General features: G+C 36.3%; 1 protein-coding gene across 2 annotated transcripts; it reads left to right on the forward strand.

Annotated features, from left to right (window-relative positions):
- Positions 1 to 1,616: 1,616 nt before the first annotated feature.
- lnx2a (ligand of numb-protein X 2a) lies at positions 1,617 to 22,563 on the forward strand. Of its 2 annotated transcripts, XM_051098742.1 has the most exons (12): positions 1,617 to 1,875; positions 2,464 to 2,549; positions 5,323 to 5,858; positions 11,014 to 11,237; positions 12,427 to 12,564; positions 13,999 to 14,198; positions 14,410 to 14,778; positions 16,837 to 17,016; positions 17,339 to 17,516; positions 18,875 to 19,100; positions 19,777 to 19,935; positions 22,028 to 22,563. In XM_051098742.1, the coding sequence occupies exons 3-12, from the start codon at positions 5,455 to 5,457 to the stop codon at positions 22,161 to 22,163; spliced, it is 2,214 nt and encodes a 737-aa protein (XP_050954699.1). In that variant the 5' UTR covers positions 1,617 to 1,875; positions 2,464 to 2,549; positions 5,323 to 5,454; the 3' UTR covers positions 22,164 to 22,563. The 2 variants fall into 2 exon arrangements, with proteins under 2 accessions (XP_050954699.1, XP_050954698.1); XM_051098741.1 differs by lacking the exon at positions 2,464 to 2,549.
- The last annotated feature ends 282 nt before the right edge of the window (positions 22,564 to 22,845 follow it).

Consider the following 22,845-nt stretch of genomic DNA (forward strand, 5'->3'; position numbering starts at 1 on the left):
GTTACAAATCTGCCTGGAAAAGGATGTGCGTCTATATCGTCCTAATGCATGGTGAGGAGGAGAGTTTAAGTGTCCAAAGACTCTCCAAGGATCACAATAGGAGAATTGCAGAGATTAGTTGAGTCTTGGGGCCAAAGGCTTAAAAAAAAAAAAATTTCAAACAGCCCCTACGTCACCACATGTTGTTCAGGAGGGTTTTAGGAAAATCCCCATTGCTCATCCAAAAACAAACTCCAGCATATTCAGTTGTCAGACACAACTTGAATTTCAAATGGGAATGGCTTCTGTGGTCAGATGAAACTAAAAAAAAGAGCTTTCTGGCAGCAAACACTCAAGATAGGTTTGGTACAAAAAGTACCCCATGCCCACAGTTAAATATACTGCTGGATCTTTAATGTTGTGGGCTTATTTTCTTGCCAGAGGTCCTGGACATCTTGTTCAGATACATGGCATCATGGATTCTAGCAAATGCCAACAGATAAAAAATGTAAACCTGACTGCATCTGTTAGAAGTTCTATAATGAGCTGTGGTTGGATCTTCCATCAGGACAGTGATCCAAATCAAACATCAAAATCAACACAAAAATGTGTCACTGAGCATAAAATGAAGCTTTTGCCATGGCCGTCCCAGTTGCCTAACCTGAACCCTATAGAAAATGTGTGAGGTGAAATGAAGAGAAGAAGCACCAGGATAACAACTAAAGGATCTGAAGAGTTTCTGTATGAAGAAATGGTCTCTGATCTCGTCAGGTGTTCTCCAAACTCTTCAGGCATTAAAGAAGAAAACACAGAGCTGTTATCTTGAATAAAGGACAGTGCAATAATTGGGTGCCAATAATTGTGGTCAACATGAACTACAGAAAAACATTTATTTCATAAAGAGATTTTCCCCCTGCTTTCCATGGTTTTACTTAAATGATAGGTTAGAATATTGTGAATTTTTTTGAATGAAAGATACAAAGGATAAACAATGCAGATTTATTCTTACAGCCACCTTTGCTCATATTTACCAAGGGTGCCAATATTAGTGGAGGGCACTGTACAAGATTTGGATTTACAATAAGCAAAAATGAAATTCTTTTATATCTCTTGGCCGCTAAACAAATAAAAATGACTTATATTTAAAATAGTGCTGGGCAATGATTAATCGCAATTAATCACACCCAAAGTAAGTTTATATAATATATGTGTGTGTTGCGTATATTTATTATGTGTATATAAAGACACATACAGTATACATTTAGAAAATATTAATATTCTATATAAACATATTTAATATGTAAACTTTTTTTTTTTTAATTTACATGCATGTGTATTTTTTCATATATACATAATAAATATACACAGTACACACATACATTATATACACAAAAAGTACTAATTTAAAAATTAACCTATGTATTTAAACCAACTTTCTGACTGCTAAAAGTCATTCAATCAAGTCATAAACATATTTCCAGAATATTTTATTTGTAACATTTTTGCTATCTGGCTACAAAGTAGCTAACCTAATTATAACTTAATTAATAATTCAAATCCTTCAGTTCGCTTTTTATCATTGTCTGGACATTTTTGAAAGAGACTGTTCTCGGTTCAACGAGTCGGCGATTTTGATTCGAGAGCCGCTCGGGCCGATTCAGTCCAATGCATGCACTAATAATTCTGACCAGTTTCAGGAACCGGTTCAGCTGACTCGTTCAAAAGAGTCGACTCCAAAGAACCATTCCTTCACGAATCGGACATCGCTACAAGACAGATACGGGGGTGTTTTGACGTGCGGATGCGGCTCGGGCAAGCTGCGGTGGATGTGATTGAGCTCCATGATTCTCCCCTCTCGGGGCCAGAGTTCACACCATCCGAGGGGAACGCGAATAGGTAATGTTATTCAAATACTCATATCATCACCCGCCGATGCTTTATTACTACACGCATTTTGTAAGATGTCATTGTCGCCTATTGTACAGATGATGTACAGACAGTAAACGAAAAAAATTTACAGCGAGCCGCTCTGTGCCAGAAATAATGAGATATCGATATTTGTGCGTGTCATAGATCCGGATTGGATACGCCTTATTAACGAGACAATTCATGCAGGTGGCATCCACAGACATTTTAATTCAACAGAGAAAGCGCTGTTATTTCTCCTCCCCCTCCCTCCGTTAATTTATTTTTGTTGTCTACCTGTTTGTAAACGCACAACCTTTCTGAAAAATAAGATCAATGTATTGATTTGGAAAAGCAATGCGTGATGGGTGTCAAAAATGGTGGTTTTGTGAATAGATCTGGACTGCAGAATGCTACTGAAAGCCGTTTGCTCAATAAATAAGAAATGTGCATATCATTCTACACTGAACATGTCAGATATTGCATGCTTGCTTTGCAGATGTTTAAAGATCAGGCATTAATTGCATTGTTTTGCTATGTCAGCTCAGCTGAACAAACATTTAATTCTTCATCCGCCAGGCAGCCAGATAGGCGCGAATGTGCCATTTTGCAAGTGAGAACACAGACAACTGTGACAAGCAGCTAAAGATACAAGGATACAACAAGTGAGTGGTCTTGAACAGCCCTTGCGGTCAATATCTAAACACTCCCTTGTGATTAAAAGTCATCAGAGAATCCAGCATAGAATAGAAACACGAATGGCAGATGCCCAAAGGCCATTAGGCATTCCAGCCTTATGTAATGAAGTCCCACATCATGCGACCAAGGGATGAGGTTTAAGCACAAGCTACTTCGTTTGGATCAGACCGTTCACATTAAGACATTTACAGTGTGCGGGACGAGCGAGCATGGGTATGTGTGTCTGATGAGTTGTTGACAGGGCTTTGTAGTGGGAACAGAGAAGCCTTGTGTCCTCATGTTTTATTCATGTCCAGCTGCAAGATAAAAACAGAGGCAGGTAGTCACGGAGATGCCGTCGACAGACCAAGCGTGGGGCTGCTCACGGATGCACAGCTGTCGGATACTGTGAATACACGCGAAGGTTGGCCCAATAGAATGCCCCCTGCTGTTTGGTGGCCTCGAAAAGACAAGTATTAAAAGATTAGTTCAGAGGTGGGTTCAAGGCAGAGCTATATTTCTATATATAAAGGCCCAATCTGTAGTGTAAAAAATTATGTGTGCAGTACTATCTGAAAAATACATACATAGACAACTTAAACAGGTCAGACAGCATATTGAATTGAAAAAACAAGGCTATGAGGGATAGACTTATAGTCTTCATAATGGCACACACCATACAATCATAACTCACGACTTTCCATTTTTGCCGACAATCCATTGAACGCACTGTACTTCTATCCCTTAAAGCCTTGTTTTGATTCATGTCAAAAATTAAATTATGGGGCCTGACTCAGGTTTATTATTTGTTTGTTTTTTCTGCTCACTGTAGCTCAGTGTGCTATTGCATATATATATATATATACACATACAATAAGGCTCCATTAGTTAATGTTATTTAATGACAATACAGTTGTTCGTTGTTAGTTAATGTTAATTCACAGTGCATTAATGTTAACAAGCACAACTTTTTATTTTAATAATGCATTAGTAAATTCTGAAATTAACATTAATAAGTGCTGCAGAAGTATTGTTCATTCTTATTTCATGTTAGTTAAAGTAGTTAACTAATTATTATTGAAAATTGTTATGTTATTTTATTTAGCACTTTACAATGTTCCACTAGTTAACATTAGTTAATGTCTTAACTAACATGAACAAACAATGAACAATACATTTATTACAGTATTTATTCATCTTTGTTAATGTTTTTTAAAAAATAGAGTTGTTTATTGTTAGTTCACGGTGCATTAACTAATGTTAACAAGCACAACTTTTTAATATATCAATAATGGATTAGGAAATGTAAATATTAGTCAAAATTCATATTAATTAAGATTATTAAATGCGGTAGAAGTATTGTTCATTTTTAGTTTTTGTAAAGTGTTTTTATTCTTTTATTTTATTTTATTTTGGTAACACTTTATAATAAAGTTCCATTAGTTAATGTTAGTTGAACAAAAAAATGAACAATACATTTATTACAGTATTTATTAATCTTTGGTAATGTTAGCTAAAAAAATACAGTTGTTTATTTTTAGTTCTAGTTAATGTAAATATTAACTAAAATTAATAAATGCCATAGAAGTATTGTTCATTCTTAGTTCAAAGTAACTAATGAAACCTTATTGTAAAGTGTTACCATTTTGTTTATTTTATTTTTAATTATTTTACTTTATTTTAATACTTTACAATAAGGTTCCATTTGTTAACATTAATGTATTAACTAACAAGAACAAACAATGAATAATACATTTATTACAGTACTTATTAATCTTTGTTAATGTAGTTTATAAAAATACAGTCGTTCATTGTTAGTTCATGTTAGATCACAGTGCATCAACTAATAATAATGCATTATTAAATATTGAAATGAACATTAACTAAGATTAACAAATGCTGTAGAAGTATTGTTTATTGTTAGTTCATGAAAACTAAAGTAAACAATTGTTAACTAACGAACCTTATTGTAAAGTGCTACCTATTTTGTTTTATTTATTTGTTTTTCTGCAGACTTTTTTAGACCTCAGTTTGAAAACCACCTGGTGTAGTTCACAGAAAAATGAAAATTCTGTCATATTTACTCACCCTTATGTTTTTCCTCTCCTGTATGACTATATCTTTACGCAAACACAGATATCAAGCTTTTCTGTGAAAAATGGCTACTAAACCAGTGTATGATTTGAAATACAGCACACAAATCACTTTTATGTTACATTTATGGTGCTTTTTGTAGGCCCAGTCATTCACCTTCGTTATACTGAAAAGTCTTCAGAAATTCACCTTTTATGTTCCACTGAAGAAAGTAAGTTGTAGAGGTTTGAATATGACATACAGAAAGAATGTAACTGTTCCTTGAAATCTGCAATGAATCAAAATTAGAAACAGGGCCTTCAGAGGAACGATTTTAATTATAATCAAGTAGGTTTTGATTAATATTTGTATTTAATGACTTGGAAGAGTTTGCACCCACCCCCCACATTCAAATCTTATAGAGTATCTATTTTTGTCCACTTCTCTTGCCCCCCATTCTCACTTTCACATCAAAACCTCTTGACTCCCTGCCTCAATCCTAGATAATTCTGTCTCTGCGGGATTGAAAGATTGCTCCAGGCGATAGAGCAAGAGATTACACTGTCAGATTAATGTGCAGGAGTAAACCCACACTGCTCTGCAACATAATCTCATCCTCACAACACATGGCATACACACAAACACGTTCTCTCATTCAGAACAGTTACCTCACTTCTTCTCCTTCAGAGTGATGTCACACCGTCTACCAGGGGGTGGCCGTCCCCTGCCGGAGTCGCACAGCCTCTGACGTCCATGGGGCGGACACCCCTGCAACCAAGCCGCTGAGTGCGTGTGCGTGTGTAGCTGAAGCCGAGCGCAATGGGCAGTCTGGGAGAGGGAGTTGACCCGGGCATGGTGAGCGAAGCTCTTCTGGAGGCCCTTTGCTCTGAATGTGGACAGATTCACCGCGCCTGGGAGAACCACCTTTATAACTATCGCCTAGAAGTGGACGATGATTTGGTGTGCCACATCTGCCTTCAGCCGTTAGTTCAGCCCCTGGATACACCATGTGGCCACACCTTCTGTGCCCGCTGCCTGCGCAGCTTTCTGCAGGAACGGGACTTTTGTCCGCTGGACCGTGCACATCTGCAGCTGCAGGTCTGCCGGCGCTCCAGCATTCTGGTGCACAAGCTGCTGGATAAGTTGTCGGTCACCTGTCCGCTGACGCCTTCTTGTTCTCTCAGCATGCCGCGCTGTGACCTGGAGGCACATCTCAAACACAGGTAAAATACTCACACTTACATATTTAAAGAGATGGTTCACCCAAAAATGAAAATTCTGTCATTAATTCCTCAGCCTCGTGTTGTTCCAGACCTTTAAGATGTTTGTTTATCTTCAGAACACAAATTAAGATATTTCTATTACAGCAACGCAACTGACACGTTCAAGGTTGAGAAAGGTAGTAAAGACATCGTTAAAATAGTCCATGTGACATCAGTGGCTCAACCTTAATTTTAAGGTTGTGTTGTGGTACTCTTGTAAACCTGCATCAAAGACTGACACGGAAGAGAAGAAACTGCTGAATAAAGTTATTTTTGTTTTCTTTGCGCACAAAAAGTGTTCTCGTGGCTTCATAAAATTACGGTTGGACCACTGGTGTCACATGGACTATTTTAACTATGTCCTTACTACCTTTCTGGGCCTTAATCTCAAATGCAAAATCTGCTGATTTAATCATATTATGGATGTATTCTTACACACTGAAAATTTTAGTGTAGGATTTGATGAATTAAAGTGAATCAAAATGAATTAAAGGTAAAAATCTGAAGTGGACATACTGAAATAGTATTTTCTTGGAAAACGTAAGTAATATTTGATTTATTTACAATGTTGTAATATATATATATATATATATATATATGCAAAATACAACAATTCTCATAAATTATACTTGAAATGTTGTTAAAAATGTAATTATTGATTTATCTCTGAAAAAGTATTAAAATAGCATACTTTTTCAGAGATAAATCAATAACAATTAAATTTTTAACAACATTTCAAGTATAATTTATGAAATTTGTTGTATTTTGCATGTATGCAAATTGTATAATATCCAAGTTATACATTTCTAGTAATTGTGCAGTTAATTCTTATATTGTATTTTCAGAAAGTTTTAGAATATTTGTCCCTAATGAAACAGTGTATGCATGTATATATATATATATATGCTATTTTAATACTTTTTCAGAGATAAATCAATAACAATTACATTGTTAACAATATTTCAAGTATAATTTATAAGATTTGTTGAATTTTGCATCCAGTTTTTCTCTGTAAAAGGCAAAAAGTTGATCATACTGATTTCAAAGTTAAGGATTAATTTGAATAATATACACTGAACCAAAAACTATCATAACTTCTTAGTTGATAAATCAGTATACTTTATTTTTGACAAAACATACCATGTTTCAGTAGTGACTGCACATTTTCGGTAGTGACAGTAATGCTTTGGTAGCGACCACATCACATTACAGAATCTTAACTTGCAAACTAAAACACTACTAAAACATACTAAAATACCAAAAAATGTCATAACTGTACTAATAATTCGTTTATTTTCCCCAAATATGAGGATTATGTGTTCCCTTTTGTCACTACCGAAACGATGACTGTTTTTTATAGGAATTTTATAGGATAACACCCAAAAAAACAAAGATGTCACTACTGAAACTCTCCAAATGTTTCGGTAGTGACAATTTTAGATACTTATTAAGCTAGCTCAAAGATGCTAATCAGCACATGGTTAACTATGACAGTTCTGTACAGCTGTACACATATAAAAACTAAATGTTATGGAGTAACTCCCAAAAAAGTGTGCTTGATTATAGAAAAAAAGGTGTTTGTAGTGACGTTCCTTAAGGTTACACACAGATTTTTCAAACTTTTGAACACATTTACCTCAAAATGATGAGACCTATATAGTCACCTATCTACATGAATATTTCCTGGTCATAAATGTAGAGGTGTAGTTAAAATCAGCCAGTGGACTAAAACATACACTGTTCCAGGACACTTTTTTTTTTTTTTTTTTTTTTATAAAGTTGCCTAATTTACAAAGAAAATATAAAATAAATATTTTTGTTTAAACTTCACTTTTTAAAAGAATCAATGGGGAAAAATAAAAAAAATTTTTTCAATGTCATTTTCATAAGTTGAAATTCGGGGGTCACATCCCAATAGATTTACCCAGTAAATGATGATTTTATATAAATTAAGGTTACTAATATTTTAAATATCATTGTGGGTTTCAGTAGATAATAGAAGGAACTTAGTAAACATCTAGATTTGAATACTTAAATGCTTTTTAAATGTGTTATTTGATTGTGGGACAGCAGTTTGCACCAATTCTGTACAATGGCCCATATATTTTAGAAATATATATGATGAATGTAACGCAAGTTGGTTTTCAATAAAAGCATCTACCAAATGTGTAAACACACATGTAATGGTTACTTTTAACATATATAACACTAATCTGTGGACTGTAAGCGTAAAATCGTGTTGCCTTTGAAGCCAAGAACTCCAGTTAAACAGGAAGGAGTCATCTGACTGGCATTTTTTGTGAATGTTTGAGTCTACACTAGCATAAAGGTGGTCTTAGAGCTAACAGATAAGCCAGAAAACTTCATTTTAAGCTCTTTAAGTGACTTTTTAGTTCCCTCACGATATGTTCTTCAGAAGCATTCATTGCCCCAGCCTGGGAATACAAATTAGTTTTCAGGCAAACTGATAAAATAATGTGCCAGACTTGTACATAACCGCATGTCTGGGGGGGCTTTTGAGTCAAACAGGCAGAAGGAAACAAATATCATACTTGGGTATCTGTCAGACAATGAAGCTTAGCAGACAAAGGCTCCAGTGACTTTTGGAGTCACTTTCTTGTGAGTGTAGCCTGCTGGGCTTGATCTGACTTCCCATCTGGGGATTATTTGCCCCTTTGTCATGTGATGGGAGATTAGTCGGTCCTGTGTAATGCACTGGACAGAAGCAGTTTCATATTCTCTTCAGCCATGCTGGGAAACTTCAACTCTAGAAACCTTTTCAACCACTTCTTCTGTGAGACTGCCAAAGGCAACCCAGAGCTATGGTGAGTTAGAGAGTCCAGTATGGTATTTTGTACTAAGAGTTGGCAGGAGTGTTTAGTTTTGAGAGAGTGGTATACATTTTAAGATTAGTTCTGGTGCACAAGATAGAATTGGATGTGCCTTTGGATGAACTGAAGGTCTTGGCGGCCTACTAAGCGTTTGGTGTAGAGTCTGAAGCCAAACGTGAGTTGAATAGCTCAAAGTTGAGTTAGCAAATCACAGGACAAATTAGTGTAAAATCTCAACTGTTTTTGTAAAAACAAGTAGGAAAATGCAATTTATTAAAGTTTTGTCTAGATCATCTATACTCCTTAGATAATGTACACTTATTGCAAGGATGTTTTATTTATAGCTCAATGATAGAAGACCCAAGGAGATTAACCTTAACAAGTCGCTAACACCTTCCTAAGAGAAGGCTGAACGTTACAGCAAGAATTAGCCGTCTTCTCTTAGCTGTGTTGACAATCCGGTGCTTTCTTGTTATACTATGAGACCTCAGCGTGTAATACTATCCTACAGGTCTTTGTCCCCACTGATGCGTAGAGTAATTAATTAGCACTGTTAATTATATGACAGTCATGTTAGCAAAATGCTGAAACCCTCCAAGCTCAAAGGCAAAGAAAGATCCCATAATTATTAACTAAAAGTAAAAGTGAAACTATTTAAAAAATGGATTTTGGAAATAAAATAAAATAAAATAAAATAAATCTTGCCCTGACAACCTAAAAATGAAGAAAAAAATATAATAATAATAATAATAATACAGTTATGTCAAAAGTTTACATACACGATGCAGTATCTGCAAAATGTTAATTATAAAATAAGAGGGATCATACAAGATGCATGTTATTTCTTATTTAGTACTGACCTGAGTAAGATACGTCACATAAAATACGTTTACATATAGTCCACAAGAGAAAACAATAGTTGAATTTATAAAAATGACCCTGTTCAAAAGTTTACATACACTTGATCCTTAATACTGTGTTGTTGCCTGAATGTTCCACAGCTGATTTTTTTGTTCAGTGATAGTTGTTCATGAGTCCCAACAGTTAAACTGCCTGCTGTTCTTCAGAAAAATCCTTCAGGTCCCACAAATTCTTTGTTTTATCAGCATTTGTGTATTTGAACCCTTTCCAACAATGACTGTATGATTCTGAGATCCATCTTTTCACACTGAGGACAACTGAGGGACTCATATGCAACTATTACACTCACTGATGCTTCAAAAGCAAACAATGCAGGGGTGAAAACTTTTGGAATTTGTAGATCAGGGTAAATTTAACTTTTTTTATCTTCTGGGAAACATGTAAATATCTTCTGCAGTTTCTGAAGGGCAGTACTAAGTTAAAAAATATGATATTTAAGGCAAAATAAGAAAAATGTACACATCTTCATTCTGTTCAAAAGTTTACAGCCCTGTCTCTTAATGCATTGTTTTTCCTTCTGAAGCATCAGTGAGCATTTGAACCTTCTGTAATAGTTGCATATGAGTCCCTCAGTTGTCCTCAGTGTGAAAAGATGGATCTCAAAATCATACAGTCATTGTTAGAAAGGGTTCAAGTACCAAAAATGCTGGAAAACCAAATAATTTGTGGGACCTGAAGGATTTTTTTGAAGAACAGCAGGCAGCTTAACTGTTCAGGACAATGAAGGGACTGATGAACAACTATTACTAAACAAAAAACACAGCTGTGAATCATTCAGATAACAACACAGTATTAAGAATCAAGTGTATGTAAACTTTTGAACAAGGTTCAAATTTTTATAAATTCAACCATTATTCTCTGTTGTGGACTATATGTAAGTCTTTTGTGTGAAATATCTTATTCAGGTCAGTACTAAATAAACAATAACATGCATTTTGTATGATCCCTCTTATTATTTTGGTAAAATAATTAACATTTTGCACATTCTGCAATGTGTATATAAACTTTTGACCTCAATTGTAAATTAACACTATACAGATATAATTAAAACAAAAACTAAAGAAAATGACAAAAATCTTAAAATGTAAATTAAAATAAAAAATATAAAAATAAAAGCTGATTTAAAAATGTTAATAAAAGAACACTGCGCTAGACTCGGTTTGGGAATACAATATCAGGACCTTTACTTTACTGAATGTTCCTGGAATAGCATCTGCCCTGAGGATGTAGCGCAAGGTTTCTCATTTGCTTCCTTTTTCTTGCCCTTGTCTTCCATTTCATGTCAACTGAACCCCTGTGTACCTAGCCTCCCGAATACTCCAGTTATTGTGTTTATATGTTTGCATCTATGTGTGTGGGTCTAGGTGTCCTGGAACACAGAGTCAGCGAACAAAGCTGGAGCGGACGCGAATGGAGGGAAGCGAGGACAGGGTCACAACGACCAACCCTCCCAGATCCCCCCAGACTGAGATGAAGGAGAGTACGCCATCACCACCTGCTGGATCCAACGCGTCCAACAATGTTCCTACATGGACAGAAGAGCCTGGCGTAGACAACCCTGCCTTTGAAGAGAGCACTGAAGAAGATAGTGAGTACCTTAAGCAGGGCCGCAACCACCAATAATCAGATTGTTGCAAAATTGTCCCTTTCAATAATTAGTATTCTTGAGGCTCTTCTGCTGTACTCAATGACACCCTGTGCTCTGTATTGTTAGGATGACAAAAGGTTTAAAAATAGTGCTCATCAATGTCAAAATCAAATCAAAGAAGGCGGGTCTTTACTGGTCACAGAACCTGAATTTCATTTGTCAATTTAGTTTTTAAAGGAGATATATCATGAAAATCTTTTTCAATGTTAAGTGCTATAATGAGGTCACCAGTATATCTACCAACCTAGAAAAAGTGAAAAAAAACCCAAAGAGATGGTATCTAAGGTAGGAGCTGTAAAGCCACAGTCCTATTTTGGAAAAGGGGGCGGGGAGCAGCAGCTTATTTGCATTTAAAGAGACATGCACGAAAACAGGGTGTTTTTGATTTCACTCAAAACAGGACATTTTCCAAATAAAATGATAAATGATCTGTGGGGTATTTTGAGCTAAAACTTCACAGACACATTCTGGGGACACCTGAAACTTTTATTACATATAGGTGATGTAAAAGCAGCTAAATATTTAATATTTAGCAACTTTAAATTAATAGTTCCACCAAAAATGAAATATCTGTCATTAAATGACCTTTCACAAACAGCTTGATTGACAGGCGAGCTGACCAATCATAACGCCAAATCTGCCGTTCTGTCCGACAAACAAATCAGACAGGAGGGTCAATTAACTTCAGTGGACTTAAACTTGAAACACTGAAATAAAATATTTTGATGTTATGATGTTAATTCATGTTTTTGTCCATGCTTTAAGTAAAGAAGATTAGATGATTGATTCACATGTCTTTGATCTAATAAGGAAATACACTGATCTGTCACAACAAAGAGCCACAAAATGGTATTTATTGTTTGAATTTCTTTAAAAAAAATGACAACATTTTAAAGCTGACACCTTGTTTAGTGCCAGAAGTAACTTCTGTCTTGTCTGTTGGCATGTTGCCAGTTTCCTCTTTGCTTCACAATGTATTTTTCACTGTGTTAGAACGTGATGTGTAGTGTGAGAGTGGCATTGTTTGTCAGACATAGCAACAGTAAATGAGGATGGGTTTTTGTGAAGGGTCATTTACTCACCCTCGTGTCGTTCGAGCTTATTTCAGCTGTCTTTCTGTCCCTCAAAGGTGTCCATGGTCTAGAATGTGCTCCTCCACGTGTAAAGCGTCCTCTTAGCAACCCGTGCATCCATCTTCTCCGCACTGGCAGTTCGGCCTCTTCGGGATGGGACTTTGTTGAAACGCTGCCTCTTTCTGCTGAAGAAGGTATGATTATTTCACACAGTCCTAGACTGAAACACATAATCACTTTGTTTCTTAAAGGAATAGCTCACCCAAAAATTTAAAATTTGTCTTCATTTACTCACGCTCATGTCATTCCAAACCTGTATAAGTGTCCTTCTTATGTTGAACACAAAAGATAATATTTTGAAGAACCAAACAGTTGTTGGTCCCCATTGACTTCCATAGTAGGGAAAGAAATACAACCAATCAATCAACTGTTTGATTACCAGCATTTTTCAAAATATATACAGTTGAGGTCATAAGTTTACATCCTCCTATAACAATCTGCAAAATGTTAATTTTACCAAAATAAGAGGGATCATACAAAATGCATGTTTTTGTTTATTTAGTACTAACCTGAATAAGATGTTTACATATAGTCCACAAAAGAAAATAATAGTTGAATTTATAAAAAAATGACCTTGTTCAAAAGTTTACATTCCCTTGATTCTTCACTCTTTCCTTGCCAGCATTTCTTTTAAAAAGTTGCCAGCCACCAGCAGCATTTTTGGTGATTTTCACCTAAATTTGACTTCCTTCAGAATATTTTCTGCTATAAATACATGTACATATTATGTATCAAAATAAAGGTCTGAGCCTTTGCTTTTAAAAAAATATATATATATATATATCGGTGGGGGTGAAAACTTATTGAGTTTGAAGATCAAGGTATGTTAACTTATTTTAACTTCTGGGGAACATGTAAGTATCTTCTGAAAAGCAGTACTAAATAAAAAATATGATATTTAGGCAAAATAAGAAAAATGTACACAGCTCTATTTAAAAGTTTACCCCCTGGCTCTTAATGCATTGCATTTCCTTCTGAAGCATCAGTGAGCGTTTGAACCTTCTGTAATAGTTGAATATGAGTCCCTCAGTTGTCCTCAGTGTGAAAACATGGATCTCAAAATCATACAGTCATTGTTGGAAAGGGTTCAAATACACAAAAATGCTGGAAAACCAAAGAATTTGTGGGACCAAAAGGATTTTTCTGAAGAATAGCTGGCAGTTTAACATGCAACACAGCTGTGAATCATTCAGGTAAGAACACAGTATTAAGAATTAAGGGAATGTAAACTTTTTGAACGGAGTCATTTTTATAAATTCATTCAACTGTTTTTTTTTTTCCTTGCGGACTATATGTAAACATCTTTTATGTGAAATATATTCAGGTCAGTACTAAATAATTAATAACATCTTATTTTGGTAAAATAATTAACATTTTGCAGATTCTGAAAGGGGGGTGTAAACTTTTGACCTCACCTGTACTTTCATGTTCAACATAAGAAAGAAACTCATACAGGTTTGGAACAACATGAGGGTGAGTAAATGATGACAGAATTTTCATTTTTGGGTGAAATATCCCTTTCAAATATCTTCGATATCTGTTTGGATTTCGTACGTCTTGTTCGTCAGGTTGTGTGAAACTTCCATCTCTACCTGAGGGAGAAATCACAGCTATTGAGGTTCATCGTGCAAACCCTTACACAGAGCTGGGCATAAGTATTGTCGGTGGAAACGAGACCCCCCTGATAAATGTGGTAATACAGGAAGTGTACCGTGACGGTGTTATAGCCCGAGACGGACGGCTGCTGGCCGGCGACCAAATACTTCAGGTATTGTCGTCACTGCTCCAAAATAACCGTCTGATTAAAAAAGCCATTTCGCTGCTATTTAAAGATCAGCCTTGATACTGTAATCAATCTCTAAAGAGCTCTAATGAATAGTGGCTGCAGAATCACTATCTGCATGAGTAGATGCAGAACAGCATTCTTCAAACTGCCATTCATCTATTCTTTTTTCTATGCACTTCCCATTTGTGTGCAGGTGAACAATGTCGACATCAGTAATGTGCCCCATAATTTTGCACGCTCTACCCTGGCCCGTCCCTGCGCCACTTTGCAATTGACGGTTCTGAGAGAGCGCCGCTGTTCTGCCAGGCCGCCTGCGGCGACTGCTTCGCCCAAGGGCAGCCCTGCCAGCATACGCATCACCCTGCACAAGCGGGAATCTTCAGAGCAGCTGGGGATCAAGCTGGTGCGGCGTACAGATGAAGCGGGTGTGTTTATCCTGGACTTGCTGGAGGGAGGGTTAGCCGCTAAAGACGGACGACTTTGCAGCAACGACAGAGTGCTGGCCGTCAACGAGCATGACCTGAGACACGGCACGCCTGAGCAGGCAGCTCAGATTATACAGGTAGAGAGAAAGCGTGTGTGGGGCAGTTCAGGTCAAGATAAGGACGCTAGTAGACCTTTGCTAACTGGTAAATGGCTGATATTAAAAATCTATACTCTGTTGTCTAAATAAATGAAATATAAAACCAAAAGTGAATCACAGCATTATACTGTTAAGTATGAAATCTGGATATTTATTTCGAGATTTTATTAAAGTTTTTATTAACGTTTTTTTATTAAAGATTTTATTAAAGTACATTTAACAGTGTTATTCAATTATCAGAGTTGTTAAACATTAACTTTAAGTGAGCAATAGATAACAGCAAAAGTATTTTAATTACTTTTGTTTATTGTATTTTAGTGTTATTTTAGAATTGTTTATGTTATAGTATATATCAATATTTTTAATTAGCTTCATTTTTATATTTTTAGTGTTTATTGTAAGTTTAATTATTTTGTTGTTTGCTCATCATTTACATTTTTTAATTAGCTTTATTTCATTTTTAGTTTTAGTCATTTTTTTACTTCAAATAAAAATAATTTTATTTCATTTACCTTCCATTTCTCATTTTTTCAGTTTTTGTAAGTTTAAGTTTTTTTTCTAATATTTGTATTTTATTTCAGCATGTTGTTAAACATTAAGTGAACAACAGATGATGACAAAAGTAATCTAATCATATTTATTTTAGTAGTATCTAATTATCTGTTAATTTTAGTAGTATTTATGTACTATTACATAATTTATTAATATTTTGAACTAGCTTAATTTTATTTTTTTAGTTTGTCATTTTAGTTGCTCTTTTGTCATTTTAATTTGTTTTTGTTTTTATATTTCTATAGTTAGCTTTAGCTTTATTTTATTTCAGTTTTAGTTTCATAATTTTAGTACTGCAAATAAAACTTATTTTGTTTGATTTAGCTTTCATGGCAACATTTCTCATTTTCATTTAAGTTTTTGTAAGTTTATGTATTCAAGTACTTAATATTTCTTATTTGCTTCATTTTTTTATTTGTAGTTTTTATTGTAAGTTTAATAATTTTGTTATTTGCTTGTAATTTTTAAGTTAGCTTTAGCTTTTTTCAAATAAAAACAAATATAATTTTAGTACTTCAAATAAAAACATTTTCATTTAAGGTTTTGTATGTTTAAGTTTTTCTTCTAATATTTAGATTTTGTTTCAGCATGTTGTTATTTATGTGCTCTCGTCATTTTAATTAATTTTGTTTTTATATATTTACAAAAAAAAATATTTATATTTATTTGTATTAATTTTATTTATTTTAAATTAATTAATTTATTTGAAATATTACTTAATTTAATACTACTTTAATATTATTTAATTATTAAAATATTATTTAATTTATTTAATATTTTTAGTTAACTCTTAGTTTTAATAATTTTAATATTTCACCTAAAACAATTTTATTTTAGTTAGATGCCATACCATATTTTCAGCTTTTTGTAAGTTTAAGTTTTTCATGTAATATTTATATTTTATTTTAGCTTTATTTAAATTAAAACATAGTTAGCACATAGTGTTAGTTTTAAAAATACAATACAAAAATCTCTAATATCAACCACTATCCAATATGACTACCAATATATTTTGCATTTTTAAATACTATATGAAACCAATCCATAGACTTGTCCATAGCCATATCTTGAGCCTGGAAACCTGACAGTAACAACCTCCAGTAGCAACCACATAGTTCATCCTGACAGCCACCCTAGCGTGGTGGTGACTTTTGCTCCGGCTCACATTTTCTTCAAAAATCTTGTTTTCTCTAATAAATATTCTTATAATAAAACAGCTATTGTCATCTCAGTGCCTGTTTGGGACATTATGACACTGGCTGTGCTGCCCCGCTCAGAGGGTAATGTGATTGATAGTATCTTTATGTCTACGTGAGCTGCTTTCTCCCATCTGGCTGCCCCGATCACACAGAGAAAGGGCAGCTAAAGCATTATTAAGAATAGCACTGGCGGACAGCAGACTGTCTCTGTTAGATATAAAGCCACCTCGGCGCTCAATATAAGAGTATTAGGTATTTATACCGACCGCCTACTGTCATCTTCTAGGCTAGTGGAGAAAGAGTCAATCTGCTGATTAGCCGGTCCAGCAAGCAGACTATGGCCGTGCACATAGGCTCCACCTTGACCAGGGACGTTTGGAGCCATGAACACATTCCGCCGCTTCCCTGCACCACGACCCCAAGCCCCGTCCCAAGTCTGCACCTTGCCAGGTCTTCCACCCAGAGAGTGAGTACGAATGCCTGCGGCCAAGAGCGAGACTGTGTGTGTTGCAGAATCTATTTTAGCATCGTGGAGACGTAATTAGGGAGCCCTACTTCCGAAGCATCTGGGTAGCTTCCAGTTTTTCCATGAGTTCAGACCACAACCTTAATTACTCCTGGTTGAATCTATTATGAGATCAATTACGAAGCTGGAGTACAGCTGATCCCGTTGGGATGATGAACAGCACTCTACTGAGTGCTGATCAGAGTGTCAATTTAGAAATGGGCTTCCCTTTTTTCTTCTCAACCAAATTTAGATTTGATGCTCTGATGCTTGTGTTTTGTAGGATCTCTCCCAGTGTGTGACCTGTAAGGAGAAACACATCACTGTGAAGAAGGAACCGCATGAGTCTCTGGGTATGACTGTGGCAGGTGGACGAGGCAGCAAGAGTGGAGAGCTGCCAATATTTGTGACGAGCGTCCAGCCCCATGGCTGCCTGTCATGTGATGGACGAATCAAACGTGGTAAGCTACCTAACCCCAGTTCTTTTTCTTCAATTTGCATCTTAGATAATCTAGAGTCAACATGACTTCAACACTGAGTCTGTTCACTTTCTTAATACATATTCCTGGTCTTATTGTGCATGATTCATTGGTTCATGTTATTGTGAGGAAAAATAATGCTTGTTAGCAATTTCGCTCCAAATAATAATTTAATAATGAACAAATACATTTAAAACAATTCTCACAAAAGGTGTATATCGTGATTTTTCAGCTGTAAGCTGTTTGTGTTTGATTCACTAAAATGAACCAACTCGTTCATTCAGGAATCAGCATACACTGGTTGCACTGTATGTGTTTGATTCACCAAAATGAACCGACTCGTTCATTCAGGAATTTCATCCAATGGAGTCTAGAGTCTATTTTTCAGACTTCACTAGTTGCGCTCTATGTGTTTGATTCACTCAAATGAACTGACTCATTCATTCAGGAATCAGACTACACCGGTTGCGCCGTATGTGTCTGATTCACCAAAACGAACCAACACACTCATTCAGGAATCAGACTACACTGGTTCCCTTGTGTGTCTGATTCACCAAAATGAACCGACGCACTCATTCAGGAATCAGACTGCACCGGTTGCGCAGTATGCGTCTGATTTACCAAAACTAACTGATGCACTCATTCAGAAATCAGACTGCACCGTTTGCACCGTATGTGTCTGATTCACCAAAATGAACCGATGCACTCATTCAGAAATCAGACTATAGTGGTTACACTGTATGTATTTGATTCACTCAAATGAACTGACTCATTCATTCAGAAATCAGACTACACTGGTTGCGCTGTATGTGTTTGATTCACTAAAATTAACCGACTCATTCAGGAATCAGACTGCACCGGTTTCGCCGTATGCGTCTGATTCACCAAAACGAACTGACGCACTCATTCAGGAATCAGACTGCACTGGTTGCGCTTATGTGTCTGATTCACCAAAACGAACCAACATGCTCATTCAGAAATCAAACTGCACCAGTTACACCTTATGTGTTTGATTCACTCAAATGAACTGACTCTCGTTCATTCAGGAATCAGACTACACTGGTTGTACTGCATGTGCTTGGTTTAGGAAAAAGAGCTGGGTAATTAGAGTCGTTCTTTTGGGAATCAGACTATACTGGTTGTGCTGCATGTGCTTGATTCACTAAAAAAACAACTCAGAAGGTTGTTTTTGAGGAATACACTGTTTCCCACTCGTGTCTCTGATGATGAAGTGCACTGAAGCGAAACCGGTCTCTATGGGGTTTCAGCCGTGTTTCAGTCCTCTCTGTGTGGCGGTTTGGAGTGTCTCTTAAGTGTCTTTGTTGTCTCTCTTTGCTCAGGGGATGTACTGTTGAGTATTAATGGTCAAGATTTGACCTATCTGAGCCACAGCGAGGCAGTGGGCACACTGAAGTCCAGCGCCGCGTCCTGCTCTGTCCAGCTGAGGGCACTAGAGGTGAACACAGTTGAAGAACCGGGCCTGGACGAAGAACTTCTCCCTCCGCACGAAAACGACTATGACGCAAGCTGGTCTCCATCATGGGTCATGTGGCTTGGACTTCCCAGGTAAGAGTACAGTCAATCACATTTAGTAGAACTTCACGTGGAAGATCGTTTGATGAATGAACAAGCGACACAGGGCTATTAAAGTAGATGTACTTTCAGAAGAGTCCAAATGGCTCTCATTGAACTCCACCGGGAGGCTTAAAAATAGCATGCTCACCTTGCTGAGCACTGATCCAAATAACCCTAAAATAGTCAAAGCAATCTGGCCAGGACTACCAACATGCCAGGTTCACCTACTTTTTTCCATCCAAATCTGAGTGGAAACAGCTTTGAAAAGAGGGAATGCAGCTATTTTGATGACTTAGACACAGTAAATATCTGTGGTGTTGATGTGTTTTGGATCAGCAGCTTTATGCGGTCCTAACCCACGAGGGGATTACGGCTGTGTCGTGATGTAAACATCAACAGCTGTAGATTATCAGATGAAGCATACATGTGGAGATAACTTGCTCCTAGCCCACTTCAGCCCAGTCTCAGGTCATTCAGTCCAGTCCCACTCCCTCCCTTCTGTCCTTCATCATCCATTCCCTTTGCTTTGGCACCCTTCTGTTTCCTTCTCGCTTCCTGTCATTGTGCCAAATCCTCCATTTCTATATATCTCACAAGCATGCATCTGTTTTTCTGTTTGTGGTCCTGATTTTCAGCATTTATATTTCTCTCTGGTTTTCTGTCACAGCTACCTGCATAGCAGTCATGAGATCGTCCTCCGCAGAAGTCACCCTGGCAGCTGGGGCTTCAGCATTGTTGGAGGTTATGAGGAGAACCACAGCAGCCAGGCGTTCTTTATCAAGACTATCGTCCTTGGAACACCCGCTTACTACGATGGACGTCTGAAGTGAGCAAGCACAACAAAACAAACAATAAACAATGACCTAATGCTTCACGACTAGATGATACAGCACTTTCAGCATTATCTTGATTAAAATTTTCAAAAAGCTTATATCTTTGGCCATCAGTGTACTATTATAAATTCTTTTTTTTAGTATATACGAAACAAAAACACTATAATTAATTAGGGTTGTTAATGAATTAAAATTTCCTGATAATATACTGACCTCAGTGTCATCTAAGATTTTCATGTCTTTCATTCTTCAGTTGAAAAGAAATTAGAGGAAAACATTCCAGGATTTTTCTCCATACAGTGGACTTCAGTGGGGATCAATGGGTTGAAGGTCCAAACTGACTGAGTCAGTGCAGCTTCAAAGGGCTCTACACAAACCCACACATAGAAGAAGGGTCTTATTTCACAAAACAATTGGTCATTTTCAAAAAAAAAAAAAATGTATACACTTTTTAACCACAAATGCTCATCTTGCACTAGCTCTATGAGCATCTGTGACTTCACGCATTACATAATCATGTTGGAAAGGTCACTCACGGCTAGTTCTTCGTCAAGCCTCTACACTTACTTTTCTTTTAGGAGTACAGTCAAAATTTCAGGAGCACCTTCTAATCAATAATCAAAAAATCCAATCAAAAATTTGCCTTCCCATTACGAGGTGATATTAGACTCCTTAAAGTGATTTATAGGGAAATTTTGTTTTTACCTTGTAATGGCATTTTTCTAACTTTATTAAAAGTGTCATCTTTCATGTCAAACTTAAAAAAATATTTTATAAGCTTTTTTAAAATTTCTAATTAAAACAATAGAATAAAAACAAGTAGAATAAGTTAACAATCAAATGAAATCAGTATTAACAAAATTAATTTGTACTACATAGGTGTATTTTCATGTGTTTAATGAGGCTCAGAGGTGGCATGAGTGCAATCAAATTCATAAATTCATGTTGAGATTAATGTTTTAAATACAAAATTTTAAATATATAAATATTAAAATATTTAAATAACTGAAAAGTGCCAGTAGATGGCGGCAAGTTAAAATTGTTTTGTGACTGTCTTTGTGAATGGGAAACTGAATCATTGACTCACTAGATTCGTTCAAAAACGCACGTTCATTCATAAACAAAACACCCCTGTGTTTGAACGATGTGCAGTGGCTCAGTTGTGACTTGTTTTAAACTATATTTTATGGCGAAATCAGGAAATAGTGTTATAATCAGACAATGTAAGTCACTTAATATTAACTTCTTGTTTATTTAACTGTTGTATTCAATTAATATCTCATTTACAGACTCCCTTAAAAATCATTAAAATCTGTCATTCATCTTAGCTCATCGCAATCTCACAAGTTTCCATTAATCAACAAACCACTCTACACTGCACAATGAATCTCTTATTTACAGTCTCTCTACACTTTATTTATGAAAGGATTCGTGAGATATGTCTGTGATACATTACTCAATGTTGCAAAAACACATAGAAAACCTTTGAAGCTCCCCTCAGCGCAAACACAAATAGCATATTCAGGTCAGTCACACTACTCATTTTCCCATCCAAGTTCAAAATCATCCGACATCGTTGTTTTACCTTTTTCCGTAAAGGGCGTTTGACTTTCTTTACACATTTGCTTTGTAAACCCGGGTCAGTACAGCTGCCTACGTCACACGTGACTTTTCCAAGGTGACTGCGTAATGCGTGAAGTCGAACTAGTGCAAGACAAACATTTGTGGTAAAATGACAGATCGTTTCACTAAGTACCCTTATTCTTCGGCTGAGATCATGTAGAGCCTTTTAAAGCTGCATTGAAACTACAATTTGGATCTTCAACTCCACTATATGGAGAAAAATCCTGGAACGTTTCCCTCAGAAACCTTAACTTCTTTTCGACTGAAGGAAGACAGACATGAACATCTTGAATGACATGGGGGTGAGTAAATATCAGGAAATTTTTATTCTGGAAGTGAACTAATCCTTTAACAAATTCATAGCTCAGAGTGAATTATGAAACTGACTGATTAAAAATGACTATTGTGTTTTGACTGATTCATTAAAACGATGTTTCACATATTCCAACGTTATTATTCCAGGTGTGGTGACATGATAGTGGCTGTAAATGGTCTATCCACGGCTGGCATGAGTCATTCTGCCCTGGTGCCCATGCTGAAGGAGCAGCGGAGCAGGGTAGCGCTCACCGTCGTGTCCTGGCCAGGAAGCCTGATTTAACCCCGGCGGGACACCATGCCTCACCTCAGACAGCGCTCATATCTGTGTGTTCTAATGGTCCTATGTGTTCTACTCTCTGCCACGGAGGCACCATACTGTCAAAGCCAGAGTCTCGGAAAATCGAATGCTTTTACTTGATGCTGAATAAACCAGGCCTTAGAAAACCTGCCACGCCCATGAGGCCATACCCCCCTCTGGAGAGCAGCCTTAAGGTCTCCCCTCACCATGCCGATCAGCAGTCCACTCTACCGGAGGTTTTATATACATGTTATCTCTAAATGTGATCTATGTTTGTGAATGTTTGTGTAAAAGAGAGACCGAACAAAAGTGTATGTGTGCAAGTATGAATGGATGAATGTGCACAGCTGTTTAATAAATCTTTCCCAGTGAGGATACAAGAGTTAAGCCTCAGTCGATGTGTAAAAATGACTTCTAAACCCACTTATAATCTGATTTAATCTGGCTTTTTTGCTACAATAATCTTCGAGAAGTCTAGTGTTCCAAGCTCTCTAGAGATAAAAATGTGGGATAAATATTTGCCATCCTAAAATGCTTTTAGAAAATCTTTGAAAAGATTAACAGCGATATCTCATGGAGGATTTAAGCATTTGCTACCATCTTTGGGCAAGAGTTCAAGGTTTGGCTGGTTAAGCATGTCCCCATTAGCTCACGCTGGTAAATG

Source organism: Labeo rohita, chromosome 24 (genome assembly GCF_022985175.1).
Source record: "Labeo rohita strain BAU-BD-2019 chromosome 24, IGBB_LRoh.1.0, whole genome shotgun sequence".
NCBI lineage: Eukaryota > Metazoa > Chordata > Actinopteri > Cypriniformes > Cyprinidae > Labeo > Labeo rohita.